Source organism: Schistocerca americana, chromosome X (assembly GCF_021461395.2).
Source record: "Schistocerca americana isolate TAMUIC-IGC-003095 chromosome X, iqSchAmer2.1, whole genome shotgun sequence".
Lineage (NCBI taxonomy): Eukaryota > Metazoa > Arthropoda > Insecta > Orthoptera > Acrididae > Schistocerca > Schistocerca americana.
The window spans coordinates 180,667,181-180,691,047 of record NC_060130.1 but is presented as its reverse complement, the minus strand read 5'-3'; the positions used below and the strand labels follow the sequence as shown (position 1 = coordinate 180,691,047).

General features: G+C 39.0%; 1 protein-coding gene across 6 annotated transcripts in view; it reads left to right on the top strand.

The window, feature by feature from the left end:
* LOC124555786 (inositol hexakisphosphate and diphosphoinositol-pentakisphosphate kinase) overlaps positions 1-23,867 on the top strand; it is a 556,425-nt gene that overhangs the window by 402,019 nt on the left and 130,539 nt on the right. For all 6 annotated transcript variants that reach the window (XM_047129842.1, XM_047129841.1, XM_047129845.1 and 3 more), the window contains 2 exons: positions 20,169-20,282; positions 20,388-20,485. In XM_047129842.1, coding sequence (XP_046985798.1) covers positions 20,169-20,282; positions 20,388-20,485 — 212 coding nt within the window. The remainder of the gene's footprint in view (positions 1-20,168; positions 20,283-20,387; positions 20,486-23,867) is intronic.

Genomic DNA, 23,867 nt, shown 5'->3' with positions numbered 1-23,867 from the left:
AATAGTAACAAAACAGAAAATATGTACAACATCTTTATAATTCTAAGAAAAGAAACATCTAAATTAATCAGACAGACTAAAAGGAACTATGAAAATGCCCAACTTTTGGAAATTGGAAAAAGACTTCCAAAAGAACAAAACAATAAACTTTTATAAAACTTGCAAAACAAAACTAACTGATTACCAACCTCAAAGTCTTTGCTTCAAAAATGAAAATGGCAGTTTGACTAATAACAACCAGGAAAATTGTAAGGTACTGGTTAATTATTTTGATAAACTATCAAACTGTCCAGAACCAGCGAATAAATTCCAACCACAGCAAACTAATAACACCAACCCTAACTCTAAAGAACCTGATGAAATCAAAATAACTAAGCAAATTAGGAGACTTAAAAACATTAAAGCATCCAGAGAAGACTGTATAATTGGAGAATTACTAAAATCAGCTTTCCCTAACACTGTAAAAGAGATCACTCAACTAACAGGACATATCTGCAAAACTGATAAAATACCTGAGGACTGGAAAACTGTCCTAATTCATCCATTTAATGAAAAAGGGGACAGAACCAATGTTAATAATTACTGAGTGATCTCTCTTCTCCCAGTAACATACAGGATTCTATTGCAGTGTTTACTTGAACTAGCCCAAGAACAGTTAGAACCTAAAGTTCATGAGTACCATGAAGGCTTTAACCAAACAGATTGTGTCCAGAGCAAATTCTTAATTTGAAACTAATCTGTAGGTGCCAAAGGATTTCTAGTAACAATATTGTACGTACATTTGTGGATTTTAAAAAGGCCTATGACTCAGTTGATTGTGAATCTCTTTTCCAGATTTTAGAGAAACAAGGGCTAGATAATGAAACTCTAAAGCTGATTAAGGAAACATTAACCGGCACTAACTCTAAAGTTACATTCATGGGAGAAATTTCTGAACCATTGATACAAAGACTGGTGTTAGACAGGGAGATGAACTCTCCCCATTAGGTAATTACAGGATGGCGAGAGCAAAAGTCAATTCAAAATATAGGTCAATCAATCAAGTTAGGTAGAAGTAATATTAGAGTAGATTCCCTCACCTTTGCAGATGATCTAGCCATTTTCACTAGGGATATTATCATATTGAAATTCTTGAAGGAGTTGCAGGAAGAATATGGGACTACAAATATCATAAAAAAAAAAAAAAAAAGGGAATATATGACATGTAGCAGACAAGCACCAAAGGGGTACCTTTAGAAAAGCACTATCCATAATCAACAAACTTAAATACTGAAATGCTTAGATACTAAAGCACGCACTTCTTATACTGAACATTTCACTTCAAGAAAACCTCTTTTGTACTGGAATTTACTTTCAAAAGCTATTGCTCTTTGAGCTAACTCTGTATAGTCATTTAACATATTTTAGTAACTTGGCTTCACTCCGATTGAAATTTACATAAGCAGACTTTTACTATAATACTTTGCAAAAGTTAAGAAAACTTTCTCATTATTTACAGAAAACCAATTTAAATGGTGCATCTGTAAAACAGGATGCTCAGATTAATCAAACACCAGGAAGGAACCCTATATAGTTGTATGATTAGGATGAAATAACAGGGTGAACCAGTTTCTTTAAAGTTCAAGAATGATTATTAAAACACAGTTTAAATTAATGGTTCATGCTGTACAAAAGTAAAATACAAAAAAAAATCTTATCTGGTGGCTGTAGGCTTGAGGGTGGCAAACAGTTACGACGGATACGCTACCCACAGTACAGGCTGCAAGTATTTTGCTGTATGCGCTCAATTTCTCTTCTTGGCTTCATTCAATTTTATGTACAGTAGCCCATCAACTCGCAAGTATGGTGCAAGCTGTTTGCAGTCTCCATCCGAGGCGATTTTGTGCAAATTTGCAGGCAAAGCTTCTCCTGTTCCACAAGGGTGTTGCACAATCACTGCTGCCTACAGACTGTATGACTTACTCCCCACACTTGCTTTAGGTAGCACCCCAATTTGCACTTGCCACCTTTTCCACTCCCCAGAGCCACTTCTATTTTAAATAAAAGCACACTGGCTTTTACATAACACCTATTTCTTACATTGTTCCTAAGCGTGACCATTTCTTACAATTGCCATATTTACATCAACATGAATAGTTTATACACACAAATATTTTTAAACACAAAATCTCATCAGAAAATTATTTAATCTAATAAAAAATTTACATAGTATTTTACATACAGTAGTCGCATGCAATACAAACAACTTCAACTTTCAGTATAGTACACTTTAGTTTACATGTATAGAAAATATAGTACCAATATGCAAATATTTTAAAGCAAAAAAATTATAAAATTTAGATGAACCATAAACAAATATTGTTATTAACTCTTGCATGCTTGACACTATATTGACCTCAGTGACAGGGTGCTGATGTTGCCAAGAGTGAGCCCTTGCTAATGTCTATGGTATTAATTCTCATTGCTGACTTTGCTGTAGCACTGCAGTCTTTGGGCGATACCACAGGTTGCTCATGGGTATTACATGGCAGGGATTGCCAGGAGGTGGTTTCAGAGACAGCTTTGAGGAGTACAGGCAACTGAAACACTCGTATGAGAAAGATTATGATATAACGTAACAATAATCCGTACTTTTTAAGAATTCAGGGCTTTTAATTGCTTTTACCTTTTTTAATTAGTCAAGAAAGTGAATGATTGATTTTTAGCATTACTAGAAGACTTAATGGATCCTATGTATACGGAAGTGCCAAAGGAACTCTTATCGGCATGCATATTCAAATACAGTGATATGTAAACAGGCAGAATATGGTGCTGTGGCCAGCAATGCCTATATAAAACAACAAGTGTCTGGTGCAATAGTTAAATTGATTACTGCTGCTCAAATGGCAGGTTATTAAGATTTAAATGAGTTTGAACATGGTGTTGTAGTCGGCACACAACGTATGGGACAACCGAGCGAGGTGGCGCAGTGGTTAGACACTGGACTCGCATTCGGGAGGACAACGGTTCAATCCCGCGTCCGGCCATCCCGATTTAGGTTTTCCGTGATTTCCCTAAATCGCTCCAGGCAAATGCCGGGATGGTTCCTTTCAAAGGGCACGGCCGACTTCCTTCCCCGTCCTTCCCTAATCCGATGAGACTGATGACCTCGCTGTCTGGTCTCCTTCCCCAAACAAACCAAACCAAAAAACTTATGGGACACAGCATCTGCGAATTAGCGATAAAGTGGGGATTTTCCCATATGACCATTTCACGAGTGTACCGTGAACATCAGGAATCTGGTAAAACATCAAATCTCCAACATCTTTGCGACCAGAAAGAGATCCTGCAAGAACGGGACCAACAATAACTGAAGAAAATCATTCTGTGTGACAGAAGTGCAACCCTTCTGCAAATTGCTGCAGATGTCAATGCTGGGCCATTAACAAGTGTCAGCGTGTGAACCATTCAATGAAACATCATCAATATGGGCCCACTTGTGTACCTGCACGATACAAAGCTTTATGCTTCATCTGGGCCCATCAACACCAACATTGGACTGTTGATGACTGGAAACATATTGCTGATCGGACAAGTCTCATTTCAAATTGTGTCGAGCAGATGGACATGTATGAGTATGGAGACAACCTCATGAGTCCAGGGAACCTGCATGTCAGCTTGTCAGAATTGCTACAGAGTGGCTTTAGGAACAATCTTCTGCTGGCCATCTAACACCCCAGACATCAACATTATTGGCATACTTGGGATGTCTTGCAACATGCTGTCCAGAAGATATCTCCATCCCCTCATACCCTTGCGGATTTATGGACAGCCCTGCAGGATTCATGATGTCAGTTCCCTCCAGCACTACTTCAGACATTAGTCGAGTCAATGCCACGTCATGTTGCGGCACTTATGTGTGCTCGCGGGGGTCCTGCATGATATTAGGCAGGTGGACCAGTTTCTTTGGCTCTTCAGTGTAGTTTCTAATATAATACGAGCTGTGCGATGCTGAAAGGCCTCCTCATCAGACAAGTCAGGCTGTCGCAGAATGATGTGAGCGCAGTGCCCAACATCCTTGCAGTGACCGAGTAATTACCAGGGTGGCATCATTTGTTTGCCAGTGTGACGATGTGACGATAACCCAGGATCAAAATCGTGAAACATAATTTTGTAACACGACTGTGTGTTCTAACTGTTATCAGGAAGTGTGAAAGTATTTTAAGTCAAATTTATTTCGAGTTTGCTAAAACCACCAATTACATGTTGTAATTAGCATTGTAACTATATAATTGACCAAATAACAGTTACACAAACTGAAAATATGTTAATGTGTGGAAGGCACCAAGTCAACTATTTGAGTAAATATTTTCGAGCATCAACCAGAATGATGTATCAAATTAAATACGTTGGACTAATAAAACTATAAAATAACTGCAAAACATGGCAATTTTCATTATATTGATGCATCTTATAAACAAATAATAAATTACTTACAACAGATGCATGAAGGGTGTTACCTTCGATGTAAGTTTACTTAATCACAAAAGCAAGGCGATTAAGTCCAGTTAAACTGAATAGACAGATAGTAAAAAATAACTCATGACAATAAAGCAGTATCAAATGATCAATAGAGCATGATGATAAAAAAACAACTGTCTCAACATCACAAAAGTAAGCAATTCATTAGACAAGTACAAAATAATAATTTTAATTAAAGAAAACAATTCTTAACTGAGAATACAAAATCGCAGTTCATGACAGTCATCATAACTTTTGTACTGGAACTTGGCTAAGGCACGTGGGCAGATCGAGTAGCTTTGTGTATTGTACAACATAAATTTTGTTCAAAACATCAGAAATGCTCATATACTAAGTGAAATATGGCGGAATACCAGAAGGGGGGGAGGAGCTCGATCTTGTGACATTTTTTGTCGGTGCTCCTGTGCCATAACTAATCGGAGGATGTGAACAGTTCAGTGTTGTTATTATCTTGAAGAACTGATAAGGTAGAACATGCACTGGCATGAAAGCGAAGTTAAGTTCAAGGATGAATAGCAGGAATGGTTCGATAGTGGCAAGGAAAATTTTTTTTCAACTGTGAGGAGAACAGAAATTCTGATCCACGACATTGTGTTGGAATTCTTTGAGTAGAAGTCCGCTATTATGTAGCGTTACTCGGTATGTGTGAGTAATTAAATTCCGATTTGAAGACAGGTGGCAGATACAATTGGGGGAGTGCCCCCTCCCCTTGCAGGGCCGTTAGGGGGATACATAAGCACCGTCCCCCCCCCCCCCCCCCTTGTGGGGCCGACCGCTTTGCTACCCGCACTGCCCCAGCCAGTCAGCCTGCACGCTATTTGTTCGTTTCTTTCGTCAATCGACTCAACTGAATCGAGTTATCAAGTAGTTGTACTTTACTATGTAGCACGCGTGTCCACATCATCAAATTTTATACGTTTCTGTGTGGCACATATATGGCTAACATATACCTACGAGGAAAGTCACAGCCATTCTAGTGATCTTGATACGTTATTCTGCCTGGCATTTGTTTGAGGAAAGTCATGAATATTCTACTGTTTTCTTGTATAGAGAGCCTTCGATATGTAGCGTTATAAATACAGACTATTTGCCAAATAGGAAGCTAGTTTACGTTCAGAAGCAGAAATATGAAGATTGAAGAATGAATAAGTAAAAAGTTCTAGTTGTAGCAACTGTAAGTGTGAAGATTAGTCAAGAGTGAGAGTGATCAGTTGATTGTGAAGAATTAATAATAGTAATTCAATGTGTATATGGTTATAATCAGTTTAAATAAAACTTCCTTAAACTTTGCTTGTGACTTGATTACGGTAAAAGTAAAGGTCTTCTTCTTCTTCTTCTTCTTGCCATACACTTGTAGTGCGTCGGCTGCTCACTGGTGGTGTTCCTTTGCTTCTTGAACCAGCTCTTTCAGAGTTGATGATGCCAGTCCATACCTTGATATTCTGTGACCATGATTGCTTCCTTCTACCTGGTGGGCACTTTCCTTCTATTCTGCATTCTAGAATTAATTGCAGAAATTTATATTTCTTTCCTCCCATAATGTGCCCCCTTTTAATTGTCCCCATTAGTTCTCTATCCACCCCGCCTCTACACAGCACTTCAGCATTGCTCACTTTCTCAATCCATGGTATTTTTAGTAATTGGCGCAAGAACCACATTTCTGTTGCTTCTAATCTCTTTACAGAAGCTGCTTTAATTGACCAAGTTTCCACTCCATAGAGTAGGACGGGGATAACATAGCATTGTACCACCCTTATTCTCAGGTGGAGCGGCATGTCTGTGTACATCAGCACATTTCGTACCTTTTGGAACTTTTCCTTGGCAATCCCACAGTGACTCTTATTTTCCTCATCACAATCAAGTTTCGAGTTTATCACAGATCCTAGATTTTTAAATGTGGTTAGATTATCGATTTTACTACCATTAATGACTAGGGACTTGTTTTGACCAGGGGTTCTTTCAATTGACATCCATTTAGTTTTTTTGACATTTATTCTGACACCAAAATGCTGACCAGCTTTACGAATTTCTGTTAGTATTATCTGTAGCTCAGCTATGGATAACACAAACAAAGCTGTGTCGTCAGCATACTGTAAGTTCCAGATCTTCATTCCATTTACAGCAGAGTCCCGCTAATCCGAACCCTGACAATCCAAACGTTTGCTTAATCCAAACATGAAAAATGTTAGTCTAAGTATGGAAAACTGTGCAGTAAACTGCTGTACATACACACTATTTTAATTTACACAGTACAGTAAACATGTATTAGAAAAATTAGCAAGAAAACATTAGGTTTAAACAATGCATATCAATGAAAGAAAAGCAGTCAAACTCACTAAAATACTCTGGACATTTTATCCCTACTTTTTAGATGACAAAAACTCAGTCATTGTTTTTTGGCGTAATGAAGATAGTCTTTTATATGACTCATAGTTGTGCCATCGTCTCATAAACATCAAATCACCAGGTGTAGCAGTGGGCTGTTGCTCCAAATAACGTAGTGCGAGGTCAAGGGCTTCTGCTGCATCACTGTGTGGCACCAGCTCTCCTTTGTTGCTTTCAGGTTCATTGTCACTTCTGTCACAGCAGTCCACTTCTTCCTGGTCTTAAGTCACAGCAGCAACTAAATCAGTGTCAGTAAGGTTTTCCACACATGCCCCATCTGCTGCCATCCACTCATCTACATCTCCTTCACTAGCTTCTTCTCATCCAGTAATTGTCTGTATTATTTGTAGTAAATTTTCCTCTTCATTTTCAACTAGGTTGCCCTGAAATTAAAGAGATGTCCACAGTTTGCTTCATGATTTTCTCAGAGTATTTTCTGAAATATTCTGCCCTGACTCAGTAGCCCAATAAACAACATCCTTCACATTGGTCTTTTTTATTTTGTCCACTAAAGGAATGCTATCATCTTGGATCGGCATTCTTAAAAATTGGTTTCTGTAAATCAGTTTTAATGTTTGCAGTACACCCTGTTCCATTCTGCACAAGTGGTGTAACATTCGGTGGCAAAAACTTCAGCACAATTTCTCCATCACATAATTCCTCAGTGCTGGGGTGAGATGGCTTGTTATCAATCAAAAGGATTGTACGAGAAGACAAATTATTTTCCTTAGAAAACCATCAAACAGAGGGAACAAACTGGTTGTGAAACCATTCTTTGAACAGCTTACCATCCATCCATGCTTTTTTCTGGTTGCAATAACATACAAGCAGGGACTTCATGTTGTAGTTTTTAAAAGCTCTGGGCCTGGCAGATTTGCCAATCAGCATTAAAGGCAGCTTTTAATTACCAGCACCGTTGCTGCATGCTTATAACGTCACATGATCTTCGCACATTTTAAAACCAGGAGCATGGTCTTCTGCTTTTGATGTCAGGCTTTATGTTGGCAGTCACCTAAATTAAGGCCAGTCTTGTCAGCATTATAAATTTGTTGCGGTGAATACTTTCCCTCTCTCTTCATTTTTTCAAACTCAGTGAAATATTCCTTTGCTGCATCACGGTCAGAAGAAAGCTTCTCTCCAGTAACTGTTAGCTGACGGATCCCTTGACGTTTTTTGAATCTGTCCAACCAACCCTTACACACACTAAAAGACTCGTCACCTTTCTTTAACTTGTTCAGGTGAACAGCCTTCCCCTGAACCAGTGCTCCACTCAGAGGAGTTTCCCTTTCTCTTTCCTGCACAAACCAAAGGAAAAGAGCTTCATCCACTTTATAATACTGGGACTGTTTCAAAGTCTACCGAATTTCGAGTGCTTTTCTGGGAGACGTTGCACAGGACTGTTCAATCTTCATGTGGTTCTTCTTCCAATCACAAATGGTTGCTTTACTAGCACCCAGTTCTGTTGCACCCCAACAAGGGCAGGGAGTGAGAGTAAGCCATTGTTTCCACACTTGTTCCCATTTGTTACCATGGTGTACCTGCTTATCTGCTTCGTATACTTCATTCTAGAAACTCATCACCATAACTCCGGCTAACCGGAGCAAATCGGTAATACAAATAAGGTCCAGTCCCAATTAGTTGGGATTAATGGGACTCTACTGTACTTTTATACCAAATAATTCTGAGTCTTGACTGGATTGAAAACTCTTGTACAGATACAAATTGAACAGTAATGGGGATAGTGTACAGCCCTGGCGGACTCCTTTCAGTATTTGCACAGATTCTGTTTTTAAATTTTTATTAATTCTGACCTTTGCTCTTTGATTCCAGTATACATGCTGAATCATTCATATGTCCTTACCATCCAACCCTATTTCTCATAAGATTGTGAGAAGGGGGTCATGCTTGATGGTGTCAAATGCTTTCTCATAGTCAATGAAGCATATATGGATATCCTGCTGATAGTCATAGCATCTTTGCATAAGTATCTTCATTCCAAATAGCACTTCTCGGGTTCCCATTCCATTCATAAAACCAAACTGCGTTTCTCCACAATGCTCCTCACATTTAAGATAAATTTGGTTATGTATAATTCTTAGAAAAGTTTTCAGAGCATGACTCATCAACAAGATCAGTCAAAATTCTGAGCACGATTTTGCATTTGCCTTCTTCAGTAATGGGAAAAAGGTTGATTTCAGCCATTCACCTGGGATCTGGCCTGAGCTGTAAATATCATTAAATAGGGCTGTCAGCATTTTTGGGTCTATGCATTTTAAAATTTCAGTGGGTAAGTTGTCTCCAACAGGTGCTTTTCTGTTCTTTGTTACTTTCAGTGCATATTCTACCTCCTTATTGTAAGGTACATGGACCAGATTCTTCATTTTGATTTACTGTCATGTCTCTTTTGTTGCGAAACAGAAATGATATGTAATTCTCCCAGTGTTGTGCCATTTTTTCCAATTCGAGAATAATCCGATTGTCCTCATTTCTTAAAGCAGTTAGATTTTGCTTCTTAACGTTTCCAGTTATAACTTTGATCTTATTGTGGAAACTATATGAGTCATGTAGCTTCAGCAAAAGTAGCACAAGATATCTTTAGCGCCCCGTCCTTGAGGGTTTTCTGTATCCGCCACTGACCTGAATGGGGTATGCGACAGCATACAACTAGGTGATTCTTATATGCCGTGGGACAGAGGTTGCGCTAATTCGACCAGTTAATTCAGGGACCAATTGAATTTGTTGCATATGAGAAACTGTCTTCAACATGTTTCAAGAAGGAACGGAGTTCACAAAAGATACCAAGGTGAGGTGCATCACCAGTGTCGACTCAGGGGCCAGGCACATGGAACAGTGCACTTATTCAGTGGTGGTTGAACAATGGATAGTTCAGTTTGGCTTAGAGTGGGACTTTATTTCTGTGATTTATTTCTGTGGATTCCTTCAAAACAATTTGACAGCCTTCTCCCCGATGGTACCTTGTGATCTGCACGTTTGTAGCGCAAGTTTTCAAATTCCATAAACTTTGAACATAACTTTGACATACCAGACAGCGGTGAAAACTACGTAGCGACCATGTTTCAACATAGTGAAATAATGCAAACATATAACAAAACCATTCAATAGTAGAGGCAGAAAATAAAATATGTAGAAATAAGTAAAAGAGTGAAACGAGTCTGAAAAGGGTGTACCAGTTAATTTTTGGATAACTTAGAGCATGTAACATACAAACGTAAAATTAGTGACACATTAATTGCACAGTGCCTGCTAGTCATGTAGAACCAAGGTACAACCAATATCCTTAACACCAGTTTGTTGCAGGATTCTTGAACATATTCTCAGTTTGAATATAATGAATTTCCTTGAGACAGAGAAGTTGCTGTCCATGCATCAGCATGGCTTTAGAAAGCATCGCTCCTGTAAAACACAACTCACCCTTTTTACACATGATATCTTGCAAACCATGGATGAAGGGTATCAGATGGATGCCATATTCCCTGGCTTCCGGAAAGCATTTGACTCAGGGCCTTATTGCAGACTCCTAACTAAGGTACAAGCATATGGGATTGGTTCTCAAATATGTGAGTGGCTCGAAGACTTCTTAAGTAATAGAACCCAGTATGTTGTCCTCGATGGTGAGTGTTCATCGGAGGTGAGGGTATCATCTGGAGTGCCCCAGGGAAGTGTAGTAGGTCCGCTGTTGTTTTCTATCTACATAAATGATCTTTTGGATAGGGTGGATAGCAATGTGCCATATGCTGATGCTGTGGTGTACGGGAAGGTGTCGTCATTGAGTGACTGTAGGAGGATACAAGATGACTTGGACAGGATTTGTGACTGGTGTAAAGAATGGCAGCTAACTCTAAATATAGATAAATGTAAATTAGTGCAGATGAATAGGAAAAAGAATCCCGTAATGTTTGAATACTCCATTAGTAGTGTAGCGCTCGACACAGTCACGTCGATTAAATATTTGGGCGTAACATTGCAGAGCGATATGAAGTGGGACAAGCATGTAATGGCAGTTGGGGGGAAGGCGGACAGTCGTCTTCGGTTCATTGTAGAATTTTGGGAAGATGTGGTTCATCTGTAAAAGAGACCACTTATAAAACACTAATACGACCTATTCTTGAGTATTGCTTGAGCATTTGGGATCCCTATCAGGTCGGATTGAGGGAGGACATAGAAGCAATTCACAGGCGGGCTGCTAGATTTGTTACTGGTAGGTTTGATCATCACACGAGTGTTACGGAAATGCTTCAGGAACTCGGGTGGGAGTCTCTGGAGGAAAGGAGGCATTCTTTTCATGAATCGCTACTGAGGAAATTTAGAGAACCAGCATTTGAGGCTGACTGCAGTACAATTTTACTGCTGCCAACTTATATTTCATGGAAAGACCACAAAGATAAGATAAGAGAGATTAGGGCTTGTACAGAGGCATATAGGCAGTCATTTTTCCCTCATTCTGTTTGGGAGTGGAACAGGGAGAGAAGATGCTAGTTGTGGTACGAGGTACCCTCTGCCGTGCATCATATGGTGGATTGCAGAGTATGTATGTCGAACCACCTTAGAACACACAGTGGCATGCAGTGGACAAAAGGCGACAGTTGTGTGGTTGGCATTGTTTGACGAAGTTCAGAAGTCCATAACGGACTGGCCATTTACTGTCGATAGCAACAATCCAATGGAGAAGAAGTGTTTTACAGGTAGTAGAGATAACAACCAACATGTTTAATAAACTATAAGGCAAGAACAACACAAATGCAATACTTAAGCAAAGTTATATAAATGCGTGGTGACCACACATTTATGCAATTGACTTGCCTTGATGGCCAACAAATCCACCTTCATTGCTGATGCACGATTTGGTCTAACCTCCTGCAGGAATCTCACGTCCTCAAACAGACTCGACACCGTTACTTTGTGTATCCTGGTGTTATACAGTGAAATACAAATGGCAATAGCCAATGCCAATCTGACTGTGAGCTGTTCATGTAATAAGACAACATTGTCACAACTGTTTCATGAATGGGTTCAACCCTGTCATTGCTCGTAGGCAAAGCTGACATAGTTCGCCACTTCTTTAATTTAAATAGTCAACACACCTGAACCATAAGATGGGACATAAAGTTTCTCTTCGGTCTGTTGTAATAGCCTCTGGACATCCAAATGATAGTACTAAATGATTGACAAATGCTTTAGCAACTGTCTCTGTGGTGATGTCTTCAGTAGGTATTGTAATAAAATATTGAGAGAAATGGCCAGTGGTAGATAAAACAGATCTCTTATTTTGGGCTGTTACAGGGAACGGTCTGGTTAAATCGAGTGATAGGATCTGAAAAGGCCCCTCTGCCTCAGGCAAAGTTTGAAGAGGTATATTTGGTCTTCGTCCTTGCACTCTTAGCGCATGGGAGACAATGTTGAATGTATTCTTTGACATCTTTATTTCCCTGTGGTCACCAGTAATCACCTGTGATGTGCACTTGCATAGCACTTTTCCATTGTGACATGCTTGTGTGCTATCATGCCACTGTTGTGATATGTTTTTACGGATAGCCTTTTCCAGTACTATCCATTCTCCAAGAAGTTTTTTCTTATATAAAATTTCGTCTCTTGCAATAAAATCTAATGAGGTAGCCGATTTCATACATTCAGTATCGGATTCTTGTGACCCTTTTAATTCCTCAATAAGTACCTCGTCCACCTGCAGGATCTTAATTTCCCACTCAAGGCATCTACATTCTGATCTAACTTACCAGGCTTGTACTTGATTGTGTAGTCATATTCACTAAGTTTTAAGGTCCATCTAACAAGTCTGTTGCTGGCATCTTTTAAACTCAAAAGCCTTTGTAAAGCCGCATGATCTGTAATTACTGTGAACTGTCATCTATATAGGTAATACGAAAAGTAATGGGTGCCAAGGCCAAGTGCCTGAAGTTACTTTTTGGTGGCACTGTAATTTTCTTCAGCTTGGTTTAGCTAAAGTGATGTGTAACCAATTGGTTTTTCCTCGCTATCTGTATTTGACTTAAAATGCAGCTGCCAGCATCAAACAGGAAGCTAAAAGGAAGCACAAAATCTGTGTAATCCAAGACAGGTGAACTAGTAAGAATTTCTTCCAAATTAGTTATGGCACTCTTGGAGTCCACTGCCCAAGCAAAAAGAGTTCACTTCTTCAGTGATTTTGTGAGTGGTTTCATGGTGGCTGCATAGTTATCCGCAAAATGACTATAGTAATTTGTTAGTCCAAGAAGTGACTGCAATTCTCTAATGTTCCATGGTTCTGGAAAATTGTTCACTGCATTCTTTAACTGCAAATCTGGTTGCACATAATCTGCCGCAATTATGTGCCCCAAATAGTCCACTTGTGACTGTGCAAAAATGCATTATTCTAATTTCAGATTTAGATTAGTATCGCTGACATTAGTTACCACATTTCTCAGTCGTTTTGCACATTCTGTCATCATACTTGAAAAGACAGTTGAATTATACGAGTATATTGGACACATTATTGGCTTAAAAGTAGATCAGCAAAATGTTGAAATATAGCAGGAGTGTTTCAGAGGCCAAAGGGCATGCTTAGGTACTCGTAATGCCCAGAGGGTAGAACATAAGCTGTCATTTCCCAATATTTTGTAGCTATAGGAATTTGGTGGTAGCCAGAGCGCGTATCTAAGGTGGTGAATAATTTTTATTTTCCAAGGTGATCCAAAATGTCGTCAATCCTTGGAAGGGGATAAATATCTGGTTTCGTGATCATATTGACTGCTCACATACCTACACAAATGCAACAAGCTTCTCTCTATTACTGGTTTTCTTCAGGACAGTCACTATGGGTGAAGATCAGGGGTTGAAAGGTGGTTGAATTACACCTGCTTCTAGCAAATCTGAAATATTTTTCTCTACTATGGGCTGCAAGTTATAAGGTACCGGTAAGTGATTAAGTTTCCAGGTTATAGACCCTGTAAGAATCTCATGACACGTTAAGGAGTGTTCCGGAAGTTGGTTCTTTTCTTAAACAAAATCACATATTCGGCTCGTACGGAGTACAATACATTCCGATCTGCTTATACAGGTGTTCCAAATTTCTTTTCTATTTCCAATTTGCTGGTTGACGTAACTGAGGTAGAGTTTATGTAAACTGTTCTTTCATGCTGCTGATTTTCTTGCTTTGCCCTTACCTCATCAGTATTTACTCCATGAACTTTGAAGAGCATGGTACCCCGCGGAATTTTAGCATGTCTCCTTCCAAAATCATCTGTGGTCACTGGCAAAAATGTACCCCCTTCTGTTATACTCATTCAGGATGAACTGTGTGCCACATCCATTTGTTTACCATCTAACATTTAATTTCTTGTTAATGGGCCAACTAAGGAAAATACCTCCTCTTAAAAAATATCTTTCTTCACTTCTATAAATAGGATTTTCCTGGTGCCACTTGATATTTTCTTGGTTTTGTTTAACTTCAACACTGTGGTACTGGTTTAGTGGGTTGTCAGAATGTGTCCATTTGTTCTGGACCCTCTTGTGTCTTTATACTGGGAACACTGCCAGACTGGTGGAGATTCCCCCCCCCCCCCCCTCCCCCATTTGGACTTCTTGTGTTGGGAAGTTAACTATGCCTTGAAAATGGCACAGGAAATCATTTCCTAAAGTGGCATAAAAATTTTGATCGTGCTTCCAGACCACTTCGAATATGAACTGGTACTTCCATCCATCCATTTCCAGTTTCACATAAGTAGGGTAACAAGCTTCATGCAGGCACAGTCTGCATAGTTGCCAAATTTATCCAAGATAGTGGCTCTTCTTGGGTGGACCCACCTCCTCTCCATGGGGATGTAGATTAGGACTGTTGATATTTTTAAAAATAACTGGAATCTGAGACATTGATATTTAAATAAAAATATCATTATGGACCCTTGCTATATCGACAAAAGTATAGGTATATCAATACATTGACGGAAAAAATAGTGGCTGCACATTGTAAGTATACTGCTGTATATTTAAGTATTTATTTATTATTAGATACTCTGTACATCAGCAAGCTACCAGCCTGCTACTTCCCTTTAGAGCAAGAATTGAAAGTAAAATGATGTACATTTACACTTGTCAATAACCACGTTGCTGACAATGGTGACTCCATGCAAGTGGCACAATGAAACGTGTCTGATAGGTTCATTGTTCAGCTTCATCATGCATCAGATTTGTCCGGAACACTTCATGTCAATTTCCCAGATTTTTCATTTCTGCAAACACTACCAACCTGGCAGTTATTGTGTCAAAATTGGGTACTGTAGTTAAATATTGGAGTTACTGTTAGTAGCGTCGAGCGTCAGTTACATCAGCATTTCCCCTCACATGACTACACTCACCAAAAAGGACATCTTGTCATTTAGATTTTTGTTCATCATTTTCTATAACTTTTTTGAAGAATGCTGATGTAAAGGAATAGCACACTATTTGCATTGAAAATTGTTTTATAATGCAACTGGTGTTCTATCTCTTCACATTGGAAATTTTGTTATTCCATTCAGACTGCCACCACCTAGCACAATCGAACTTCTTCTTTGTGCCAACCCCACTTGCTTCACACAGTCAAAGAGAAAGACTGGACATTATGAAAGCTCAAAAAGAAATAAGACTCCTTCACACAGTGAAAGTAAAGTAACATTCTACTTCAATTTCAAAAGAACAATTTCAGACATTTACGTGAAATTTTTTGTGAAAGAAATATAAAATAAAAATATTGGCACTTGAAAGTGCTGTTTTGGCAGCGATGTGTGGGGAAGATATATCGCACACATGCATCGGTACCTCTTTGTACAAAATATCGATATAGTATTAAATTTTGAAAAATATCAATATATCAGTATTTTATTGACATCCCTAGTATACAGGGTGTTACAGAAAGGTACGGCCAAACTTTCAGGAAACATTCCTCACACACAAAGAAAGAAAATATGTTATGTGGACATGTGTCCGGAAACGCTTACTTTCCATGTTAGAGCTCATTTTATTACTTCTCTTCAAATCACATTAATCATGGAATGGAAACACACAGCAACAGAATGTACCAGTGTGACTTCAAACACTTATTTACAGGAAATGTTCAAAATGTCCTCCGTTAGCGAGGATACATGCATCCACCCTCCGTCGCATGGGACCCTGATGCGCTGATGCAGCCCTGGAGAATGGCGTATTGTATCACAGCCATCCACAAAGCGAGCGCGAAGAGTCTCTACATTTGGTACCGGGGTTGCGTAGACAAGAGCTTTCAAATGCCCCCATAAATGAAAGTCAAGAGGGCTGAGGTCAGGAGAGCGTGGAGGCCATGGAATTGGTCCGCCTCTACCAATCCATCGGTCACCGAATCTGTTGTTGAGAAGGGTACGAATGCTTCGACTGAAATGTGCAGGAGCTCCATCGTGCATGAACCACATGTTGTGTCGTACTTGTAAAGGCACATGTTCTACCAGCACAGGTAGAGTATCCCGTTTGAAATCATGATGACGTGCTCCATTGAGCGTAGGTGGAAGAACATGGGGCCCAATCAAGACATCACCAACAATGCCTGCCCAAACTTTCACAGAAAATCTGTGTTGATGACATGATTGCACAATTGCGTGCGGATTCTGTTCAGCCCACACATGTTGACTGTGAAAATTTACAATTTGATCACGTTGGAATGAAGCCTCATCCGTAAAGAGAACATTTGCACTGAAATGAGGTTTGACGCATTGTTGGATGAACCATTCGCAGAAGTGTACCCGTGGAGGCCAATCAGCTGCTGATAGTGCCTGCACACACTGTACATGGTACGGAAACAACTGGTTCTCCCGTAGCACTCTCCATACAGTGACGTAGTCAACGTTACCTTGTACAGCAGCAACTTCTCTGACGCATCTGCCAACTCTGCATTTGTAAACATTGCACTGACTGCAAAACCACGTTCGTGATTAACACTAACCTGTTGATGATACGTACTGATGTGCTTGATGCTAGTACTGTAGAGCAATGAGTCGCATGTCAACACAAGCACTGAAGTCAACATTACCTTCCTTCAATTGGGCCAACTGGCGGTGAATCGAGGAAGTACAGTACATACTGACAAAACTAAAATGAGCTTTAACATGGAAAGTAAGCGTTTCTGGACACATGTCCACATAACGCCTTTTCTTTATTTGTGTGTGAGGAATATTTCCTGAAAGTTTGGCCGTACCTTTTTGTAACACCCTGTAGATGTGGCAACATTGCAATTAAATTGATACGCAAGTTAACTAAATTCAAAATGGTGGAAAATTCAAAAATTGTTGGAATTTCAAATTTTGAAGTCCTAATTCATAATGCTACTACCAGATGGCGCTGTCGGACTTCCTCCCCACTCCCCCTCCCCACTCCCCCTCCCCACTCCCTCTCTTTATTTCAGAGAATTTGTTGAGGAGGGGGCGGGGGGGGGGGGGGTTATGCGGCCATTGAAATTGAGGATGTTGTACTCAGCAGCATGTTTCCCTACTGGGTGGTCAACTGTGCTGTAGGTCGCACCTTGGCATTCACCATTAATTCTGTTGGACAGCTAATAAGTGGTCATGCACAAGTAAAAGGCTGTTTAGAAGTTACAGGTGAGCTGTGTGGCTGCATAGGTCAGGACCCACACCTGGGTCATTTGTTGGTGTATGGTCTGTGTGGTAAGAGGTTAGGAGAAGTTGTGCCATAAGTATGAACAAGGATATTTCGTAGATTGGGTGGTGGAATACCTCTTTTGGAGATATGAGTAAGATTTTAGGTAGGGAACAGCCTGTTCTTCCATCCGTAAGTATGTTCTCAAACTCTAAATGAATTTCAGATTTTGTGATGTAATAATTTGTTGGTGCAACTGACTGACATGAATTATTTACAGAAAAAAATTAAAAAAAAAAAGGTAGAAACAGGCCTGTAGGGAAAATCTGTCTGGTTTCAGAGAAATGGAGACACACTTGAGGCAACACTTTACACTACAGCTTATCTTAGAAAATAGGTTAAAGACAGGCAAATCTATATTTATAGCATGTTGCAGATTTGGGAAAAGCATTTGGGAATGTCAGCTGCACAACACTCTTTGACATTCTGAAGGTAGTAGAGGTAAAATACAGGGAGCAAAAGTTATTCAGAACCTGTGTAGATACCAGACCGCAGTTTTCAGAGTTGAAGGAACTGAAAAGGAAGCAGTAATTATGAAGTTTTGTAGCCCATCTGTGGTGTTACTCAGTCTGTACATTGTGCAAGTAGTAAAGGAAACTGAGGAGAAATTAAGAAAGGGAATTAAAGTTTGTGAAAAAGAAATAAAAGCTTTGAAATTTGATGATGGAATTGTGAAACTGTCAGAGATGGGCAAAGGAGTTGGAAGAGTAGTTGAATGGAACATGAACAAAATTAAAACAAGAGTAATTGGGTGTTCTCAAATTAAATCAAATGATGTGCAGGGAAATAGATTAAGAAATGAGGTACCAAAAGTAGTTTTGCTGTTTGAGCAGCAAAATAACTAATCATAGCTGAAATACAGGAGCTATAAATTGCAGAGTGGCAGAAGTAAGGAAAGCCTTTTGAGAAGGAGAAATTTGTTAACATGTAATGTAAATTTAAATTTTATGAAGTCCCTACTGAAAATATTTGTCTGGAGTGTAACCTTATACAGAAGTGAAATGTAGATGACAAACACTTCACACAAGAAGACAATAGAAGCTTTTGAAATGGGCAGAAGTGTGAGGGGGGGTTAAATTTGTAAAGGGGGTCCAAAGCTTGAATACAGTAAGCAGATTCAAATGTATGTAGGTTGTGGTAGTCATGCAGAGATGGGAAGGCTTGTGCAGTACAGACAGACAGACAGGAATGAAGAGCTGCATCAAACCAGTCTTCAAACAGGTCACAAAGGCAATTGCACTGCTACATTTAGTGTCAGTTTTTGCATTAGTGTGAATTTTGCTCTATGTTTGATAGAGAAAGTGTTGAGAAACAGTATATATATATATATATATATATGGGGGGGGAGGTGGGGGGGGGGGGGGGGGGGGCACGTGCGAGAGAGAGAGAGCAGTGCATCAAATTTGCAAAAAAAATCCCTTTATCAACCGACACAATACGTAGCTTAGCTTTAAAACATACCCATCTACAAAAAGAAGAGTAGAATGAATGCACACAACTATTGCCATATATAAATGAGTGTTATATTTTGGAAGTGCTAAGAGTTCAAACATATGTGTTGTACATAAGTCAAAATGGTCACCTCTACAAAAGCCGTAGTTTATTATGAAAACACTGGACATGTTTCCATCAGTCTGTGCCTTTTATTTGGTATCTTAAAAGCCTTAGAGATTATAGCATTAGCTATAGGAAATTATAAGCAGCAGCTAATATCATCTGGCATGTTACTAATGTATATTGTGGATGGTAGTGATTGTTGCATGCTTCACTGAGGTGTAGTTGAAAGTTTTCAGTGTGTGTTAAGGTTTCTTGTATTCTGAATAGCATGCTGCATCCTATTTGCAAAGAAGTCTCCAGTAAAGTCAAAGATCTGGATGGATATCTCATATGAACCATATATCCTGTAGAGGGGTTAATGTGTTGAATCAGAACCTTATAAAAACTCAGGAAACACTGATATGCATTGTTTTCTCACTTCAAAACTTTTAAAATATCATGTGGAGAGCATATTTTGAAGTTAATATGCCCAATGTTCTCAGAATTCATGCTGTTTTCCACAGAGATGATCATTTTGTTCAATGTAAGACATTATATTTCTTCCAGTATGTTCTAAATTCTGCAATACATGGGTCACTTGTATATGGAGATGGCCCCTTGTGTTCAGTTTACAGCCGTTTTGCAGAAAAGTATGGCCTTTTACTATCTTCTAGGAAATAGAGTCAGCTTTCAGACCAAGAGACTTATTGTAAATTTTGGTTAAAAAGAGTACAAAGCGAACTTCAAAGTCCATAGGGGAAAACACAGATTTTGGTAGGCTATATTACATGTTACCTTTTCACTGTAGAACAATTGATTGGTTATTATTTCATCATTTTGTTTGTGCATCATTTTACATTCCTTAATTTTGTAGTGTTCCCTCATATAATTTAAACAGAAACTGTGAACATCACATGGATGATGTTGAAGGATGTTATGTTTAATGTGGTAATTGGATGTTGTGTTAAAAAATTATCTATGACATTTAGTTAGATAACAGTGAAATTTTGAGAAAAATACTTGCAATCGTATGAAATCTGATGTTTTTGCAGACAGATGAAATGCCTTCTGCTGGAAATGGTACCCCAGGAACACCAGGAAGCCCTTCCCAAAGCAGCTCAGTTGAAGAAACTGCAATCCAGGTGCCAGAGTATGAAGCACAGCCAGTAAGTGTATCCCGCACGTGTGTGTGTGTGTGTGTGTGTGTGTGTGTGTGTGTGTGTGTGTGGTTTTCATGGTCATAATGAAACTGATAAACTCTTGTTTTCCAGGACATTTCATCGGCACATAGTCCACCATCAGAAAAGGCTGATGAAGAAGAAGAGAATTACAACTCAAAAGCTACTTCATCTCAGCCGATACCTATAAGGTATTTATTTCAGACCACTTTGGTGAAGTACCTAAATATTTTAGTGCTTCATTGTTATACAAAATAAATAAATAAAGAAATCCTGAGAGAATTTCCTGTATCTATACAGAAAAATCAGACTTTCTCACTTTAAGACCCACTTCTTTCCTCCGTAAGTAGTGAACAAATTTCTCTAATGTACCCTGAAAGGTACAAATAGAGTGTGGCAAGGAAGCAGCTTAGTGGGTATTCATTCCTAATGAATATTGGGAATGCACCTATTGCTGCATGTCCTCCCCGATAGCTGATTTGTCAGCGTGATGGATTGCCGTCCTACGGGCCCGGGTTCGATTCCCAGCTGAGTCGTGGATTTTCTTGACTCAGGGACTGGGTGTTGTGTTGTCTTCAACATCATCTCATCCCCATCCTGCCTACAGGTCACCCAATGTGGCGTAGAATGTAATAAAACTTGCACCAAGGCAACCGGACCTGCCCCTCAAGGGGCCTCCTGGCCAGTGACACCAAACGCTAATTTCCATTTTCCATCTATTGCTGCATAAAGACCATATCCAGATCAGGATGACAAAATGTCAGAGCTATTTATTTATGGGTCAGCTGCCATAGCAACAACCAATTGTAGAAAGAACTTGTCCATGCGTTCGATTCTGTTTACTGTTGTCATGTGTCCCTGCTTCCTCTGGTGATGTTTACCACTGTCAATACCAGATGATATTTTTGGCTACTAACTTAATTGTTGCAATTCATTTTTTATATAGATGTGTGCAGCTTGTTCACTTTGTGCAACAGAATTTCATATACTAGCAGCAGTTTTGAACAAGATTGTTGTGCATACATGTGGACTGTGTGGTGATATTCCAATACACTAAATCAGTAATAGTAATTCAAATATAGCTTTCATTATTTTTAAGTGAGAATGTTAAAGTAAACATTCTGTAAAAGTCTTGTTACAAACGACCCATTCACAGACCCTCTGATGGGTTGCCTACTGTATTTTCTTATTACATAAGCACATGTTCAAACACCAATATGATTATTCATTTTGGTTTTCTAGATATATATTTGTGTTTCATTGATGGGATAGTATGGCAACTGTTTAAAAGCACCAAGCAAAATGGTTGTGTGATAAGACACTGGGCTTACATTTAGGAAGGTGGCAACTCCAGACTTTGTGCATCTATCCAATGATTCCTTTTCTTCTTCAGCCTTCTTCATTAGACCATGTACTCCATTGCTAATGATTGTGTTATTGACAGAATATTAACTCCTAATATTCATTTTTTCCTTCTTGTTTAAAATTTGTATCTTAGTTGTGAGTGACAATAGTGGCTCAAACTGAAACTCCCTTACAAAGACGTTGTCAGGCTTGGTTTGTAATGCCATTGTTAACTAAGTTTACTGTATTTCTTTACAAAGAGAAGATTTGATATATTGTGTAGGAACTCAGCCACGAAGGTGTTAACTGGGGTTCACCGACATTGTCTCGGCACAAGGGAATGGTCTGATTGTCCATACATAGCTGACACGTATTAGGTGTGGCATTCAATTGAAGAATTTTGTAAACTGTACCAGTACCTTGTAAATCATTGTTTGGTCAGAAGGCAGATAAATCTCATGATAAATAGACACAACCAGTGAGAACATACACTGAACGAGGTATATAATCTTCATTTAAGAGTTCATTTTTCTTGGGAAATAATCTTAGTTAGTTACTTAGTTTCGTGTTCTGTGCATAATTTTGCAAAATAAATTGTAATAATGTAGAATGAGTCATTTTACATCCACACCACAAATTAATTTGTAAACAGGGCTACATTCTAAACATTTTTAACTTTTTAAATCTTTTTAAATATACAGATGTAAGTTAATAATTCCTACCCAACACCTTTTATGCTTCACAATAGAAATTATTCTATTAATGTACACACAATAATATGTTTACAATAAAAAAAATTAGAGAAGTAATCCAAAAAATATAACAATCTGTAGCTGTCCATAATGGTGAAAGTGTTGGATGGTACAGAATCATGTGCACAAACTGACTCCTTGATTATGTCCTATAAATGTCAGTGGTATTCATGTTGGGCTATCTGATAGCTACATCATTTACTTGAATTGTCCAGAATGTTCTTCAAACCAATCGTAAACAATTGTTGCCCAGTGACATTGCACATTGTCGTCCATGAAGATTCCATTGTTGTTTGGGAACATGAAGTCCATGAATAACAGCAAATGGTCTCAAATATCTTGAACTTAACCAGGACCCAGTCCATTCCATGTAAACACAGCCCACACCATTATGGAGCCACCACCAGCTTGCACAGGCCTTGTTGACAATTTGGGTTCATGGCTTCATGGGTCTGCACCACATTCAAACACTGCCATCAGCTCTTACCAATTGAAATTAGGACTCTTCTAACCAGGCCATGGTTTTTCAGTCATCTGTGTTCCATCCAGTATGGTCAGAAGCCCAGGAGAAGTGCTGCAGGTGAAGGTGTACTGTTAGCTAAGGCACTCACATTGGTTGTGTGCTACTGTAGCCCATTAACACCTGTTTTCATGACACTGTCCTAATAGATACATTCATTGAATGTCCCACATTGATTTCTGTGGCAATTTCTCGCAGTGTTGCTTGTATGTTGGCACTGACAACTCTAGGCAAACACTGCTGCTCTCGATTGTTAAGTGAAGGCCGTCAGCTGCTGCATTGTCAGTGGTGAGAAGTAATGCATGAAATTTGGTATTCTTTGCACAGTCGTGGCACTGTGGATCTTGGAGTACTGAATTCCCTCACAATTTCTGAAATGGAATGTCCCACGCATCTAGCTCCAGCTACCACTTCACATTCAAATTCTGTCAATTTTGGTTGTGCGGCCATAATCATGTTGGAAACTTTTCACATAAATCACCTGAGTTCAAATGACAGCTCTGTTAATGCACTGCTCTTTACACCTTGTGTACATGATTCCACCACCATCTGTATATGCACATATAGCCATCCCATGACTTTAAGTCACCTCAGTGTATTATTCTTGAAGAATCAAGTTTTCCAAGATCGCTAGTAGTTCTTTGTATTACTGTTACTGATTTCGACAGATTTATGCTGTTATCATCAGTTCTTGTAACATTATTAGGTGTACATGCTTTTTACAACACTGAAGGTTACGTGGTGATGTTATATCAAATTGTAATTAAAAAAATGGTTGCATCAACATTCCACAAATAAAGTACTGCACAGTTTAAACATATAAATGTTGTGCTGATGTTCCAACATACACTAATGAGTATCTAAGCACATTTGCAAATTTGAAACAATTTATAGCATGTAAAGAGAATCTAATGATAGATGTCTTGAAAAGACTGGGCCCACCTACATGTTGCCAAG